General features: G+C 48.5%; 1 protein-coding gene across 1 annotated transcript in view; it reads right to left on the bottom strand.

Annotated features, from left to right (window-relative positions):
• LOC109310875 (probable G-protein coupled receptor 83) overlaps positions 1-2,243 on the bottom strand; it is a 9,238-nt gene extending 6,995 nt beyond the window's left edge. Inside the window, exon 1 of the mRNA XM_019536214.1 lies at positions 916-2,243. Within this exon, the coding sequence (XP_019391759.1) occupies positions 916-1,296 (381 nt within the window). The 5' untranslated portion in view covers positions 1,297-2,243. The remainder of the gene's footprint in view (positions 1-915) is intronic.
• Between the last annotated feature and the right edge of the window lie 2,133 nt (positions 2,244-4,376).

Here is a 4,376-nt window from a genome sequence, read left to right as displayed (position 1 = left end):
GCCCCTCAGCTCTGCCAGATGGGGCCCCCAGCTGCCAGGGCTACAGGGCCAGGGGCCCAAGTCTGCAGCCCCCTGCCCTCAGGAGAAGGCAGTAGCTGCTGCAGCGGGGTGGAGCCCTGCTCCCCACCTTCTGCTGCCTCCTGCAGGCTTGGGTGTGGGGGGTGAGGCTAGCTCCCCAACATGACACGCGCTCCCGGAGGGGCAGGGGAGGGGGCTGCACCCCCTGATCTGTGCATGAGGTGGGGATGGGGGCAGGCATGGGGAGTCAGGGCAGCAGAGGGGGGTTGTGCCCCTCAAAAGTACAGCTCCTGCAGTCCCATGCCACTCCCCACTGGGGCCCCAGCCCTGCCCAACTCCCTCCTTCCCTTCCTACAGGGGCTCAATTTCCCCCCTCCCTCCACTTACCCGTGAGAGCTGCTCTCCAGGCTGCCTGTGGACAGTACATGCACACAGTGCCCTTGGCTAACTCCCCTCCTCCTGCTCCCTCCCAACCCCCTGCCGGCCAGATCTCTGTCAGCCTGCAAAAAGCTCCTCACAAAACTGCAAAATCCCCAAACTTCTCCAGTAAAATGATTCCCAAACCCAAAAATTGTAATTCTAATTTGAGCAATTTTTACATGTAATAATATACAAATGGTGTTGGTTTTGCCATATTGAGTCAAATAAGCAGCAGATTCTATTAACCAGCAATTCTATAGTGTGGAATCCACTGTATAACACTTTCTGGCTTTACACTTTTGCACAGAAGTGCACGTGTACTTCAAAGCCAGTGGCAGCCTTCAGCAAAGAGAGGTGGAAGGTGCAAGCAGTGGAGAGCAAGGTGCATAGTTAGTGTGTGGTGTGTGAATGTGAATAAGGGTGTGCCAGAGAGGGTGTTGCCCATCCTCACTGTGGTGGGGGTGCGGCACTGCTTACCAGGGTAAAGGGTGTATTCAATATGGTGATCATGATGTCCGCAACAGCCAGGTTGACGATGAAGAGGCTGGTGGCTGAGTGCATCCTCTTGTTCTTGATCACCACGTGGCAGACCAGGATATTTCCAAAGAGTGAGATGCAGATGATCACTGAATAGGCCACAATGAGCAGTGCCTTCACTGTCCGGCTCTGGGACTCCCCTTCATACCTGGTGCTGCTGTCAAAATCCCCTATGTCATCCAGATCCAAATCACCGTGGAAAAATGAAGACTGGTTGGGAAAGCCATAGAAGGCAGAGAAGAAGTTAGTGCCATTGTGATCCTCTGACCTCCAGAAGGACTTGGAGATGTACTGCAAGGGGAACCAGAAGTGTCTGCCCATGGCTTGGAAGCAGAGGTAAAGTTCTGATGAATAAACCCTCCGTTAAGACCCGTTTCTCTTGTTGCCTGGGGGAAGCTGAATCCAATGTGATTTTCGCTTTGTCCTTTCCTCCTTGGACAGCTCAGTTCTGAGGTTGCAGGCAGGGAAAGGGGAACTCTCAGGTTTGCTTTTTCAAAATTCTTCTATCTGCTGCCAACTCAGCGGATGCACTCTCTCTTCATCCTTTGCCAATTTAAGACCCGGGCTTTATCTCCAGGTGTGTGAGGCAGAGGAAGCAGCTGCCATTTTTTAAAAAAAGAAGCCCCTTTGTCCTGTGTGCAGGGTCTGACTCAAATGCCCAGCACACTGTTTCTGACTTTAGAAAAGGATCTCACTTAATGTGTCCCTTTTGCATTTCTTTCCACCTCTTCTCCCCAATGACTCGCTCTCTTGACATCCCACATAATCCTTTCATCTGTTAAATCTCTGTATCCCCACCTGCTCTCCTGGGCTTGTCAGATTCAGGTGACCCAGTGCCAGTCTTTTCACGCCTTTCTTTCCTTCCAAGCATCCCCAAGCTCCACACTGAAAGCTGCTTTGCTGTGTTAGTGAGTGGTCCCTGCTTTCCCTGATATATCTGCAGCATGCCAGATGACTGCATATACAATAGCCAATAGTTTCTTCTCCTAGTCATTGCCGAGGTGTGTTACAGCTCCAGAAAGAACGGAGGGGAGGGTTTGACAATTGTAAATACTAGCAGTTACAAACAATGTGGAGAAATGATGCTTCTTTTATCATTTCCCTCTCACCCCCTGTTCCCCCCACACCACCACGCACAGGAACTACATGGGGCAAAGTATCTTGACTCCAGCATCCTATCCATGCTTCCTTTGCAGAGTTCAGAGTCAAAGAGCAGATTCAAAGCTTTCTGCCTGCAGAGAGTCTGCTGTTTAATGCCTGACATTGTCCCTGTCCCAGGCTCCCGAGGGACTGAGCAAAGTGTAAGAAGTGGAGTGGAATCCAGCGGAAGAGATGGCTTGAGGGCAGCTATTAGGAGGAGACAATATGATGGGAGGATGAGCTACACAGTCAGAGATAGGGGGTAAAATGGTAACAAATAGATTTCTTGAACCAGACTTGTGGGGCTGAGGACATTTGACACAGGCAGCCTCTGCCCCCCGCACCAGAACCACAAAGACTCCCTGATCCCACTGCTTTGGGGAAGAGCTGAGAAATGAGGCACACTGAGCTGAGGGCAGCAGGGTTTGGCTTGAGCAAAACTTTTCACAGTTCCCCAAAAGAGGAAGTGAAACTGGTCACAGCTAGGCTGTTTTGGGGATGAGCTGAGAAATGAGGCATGCTGAGCTGAAGGCAGCAGGGTCTGGCTTAAGCAAAACTTTTCACAATTGTTGAAGCATTTTTCCTTCCTGATTTGGGAACCCTTCCCGCCCTGCCCCCAAATCTCAAGAAATATTTGCAAATCCATGGAAAACCAATTGGTCTGGGTCAATCCAAACGTTTCCTTTGTATCATTTTGACACACTTCTTTTTCATTTTTGTTCTTTTATCTTAGTTCTGCATCTAGCCTAATTTTATAAATGAAATCTTGTTTGCAGCCAGAAAGCAGGAATTGTTCTTTTGCAAAATTTCAGCATGCTGCAATTGAGTAATATTGAACTTTTGCATGCAATTTTTTTCGTGAAAAACTTGCCCAAACCAACTCTCTGACCCCCAAAACATTGTGTTTTGATGAAACGTCTTGGATGAACAAGAAAACCATTTTGTTGAAAAGTTCCCGTAGATATGCAGCTTAGTTCTTCATGCCCTCCAGATCACAGGGATCCCTTTTGACTGAGCAAAGTATAGCCAATGGCTAAGTTCTGAGGGGAGGTGAATCCTTCTGATTCAACAATTTTCTCACTGAAGGGAGAGACCTGCTAACTTCTACCTTTGGCATCTACAAAGTCCTTCCCTTTGGAGCAAGGAAATCAGAAGGAAGCAAAACAGTGCCTCACCTTCCCAACAAAATACTGTCAAGGCAGAGAGGTTGTTTCATTGTTCTGGACTTGGCAGGATCCACTTTAGCCTTCCATCCCTTTTGTAGATTCAACAAACATGGGCATACATGAATGAGAAGAACTAAACAGCAACATCTATTGTAGAGCAGTAGGCAAGCCTCTACAGCAGTGGTCACTAGGGCTGTGCAAAACAGCACCATTTCGTTTCGACCTCCATTTCACTGTTTTGACAGGACAGTGTTTTGTTTTAAGTTTCATGTTATGTTGAAAGCACTGTTCTGTTTCATTTTGTCGACACTATTTTGCTGTTTTGATGATTTTTTGACGTTTTGCCCATAGGCTATAACAGGGAAGCATGAACCTGCCTATAACTTTGACATTCTTTGACATATTTAGATGAAAGCAGCAGGAATGGTAGCACCTTCTGTGGGCATGAAGTCTGCCAAGCTTCAAGGAGATAGGTATAGGGGTTTCTGGGAAACTGCACCTCAAAATCTTGAAAGCAAAACTCATGTCACTTGTAAGTATGAAGGCACAGGGGGTAAAAACAGAGGTCCTGGTAGTCCCTGATGATGCCACACAGCCTGCCAAGTTTCAAGGAGATGGGTGAAGGGGTTTCTGGGAAACTGCACCTCAAGGTGCTGACAAGCAAAACTTGTGACGTTTGACTGTGTGTGTGTTAAGGTGCACCCTCATTGATGCTGGGCCCTCTACATGACACAGTAGTGTGCCCCAATGAGTCTCCTCCTCCCCTACAGTCTCATCCCGGTCCACCACTTTAAATGACAACAAAATAACTTAGTGAGCAGCAGCACAACAGCACCAGCAGCATCTCAGGCAGCCAAACTGTGACAGCCTTTCTTTCCTCTCCTGCAGGAGCTTCTTCTCCAGCAGCTCCCAGAGAACTCTCCCTGCCAGCCCCAGCCCGGGGACTTAGATGTGCCCAGGGCCCTGCGTCCTTCCAGTCAGGTGCTACGGGTGTTGGTCTAAGGACATGGCACTGGCAGACAAGGTTCTTTGGGTCAATCTGGTATCTTTTAGCAGACCAACTGAATAGTTACAGAAATATATCTTAGCAAGGTT

The sequence above is a fragment of the Crocodylus porosus genome, unplaced genomic scaffold, assembly GCF_001723895.1.
Source record: "Crocodylus porosus isolate Cpor-Errol unplaced genomic scaffold, CroPor_comp1, whole genome shotgun sequence".
Lineage (NCBI taxonomy): Eukaryota > Metazoa > Chordata > Crocodylia > Crocodylidae > Crocodylus > Crocodylus porosus.
The sequence above is the reverse complement of the archived record's forward strand: the minus strand, read 5'-3'. Positions and strand labels throughout refer to the sequence as shown.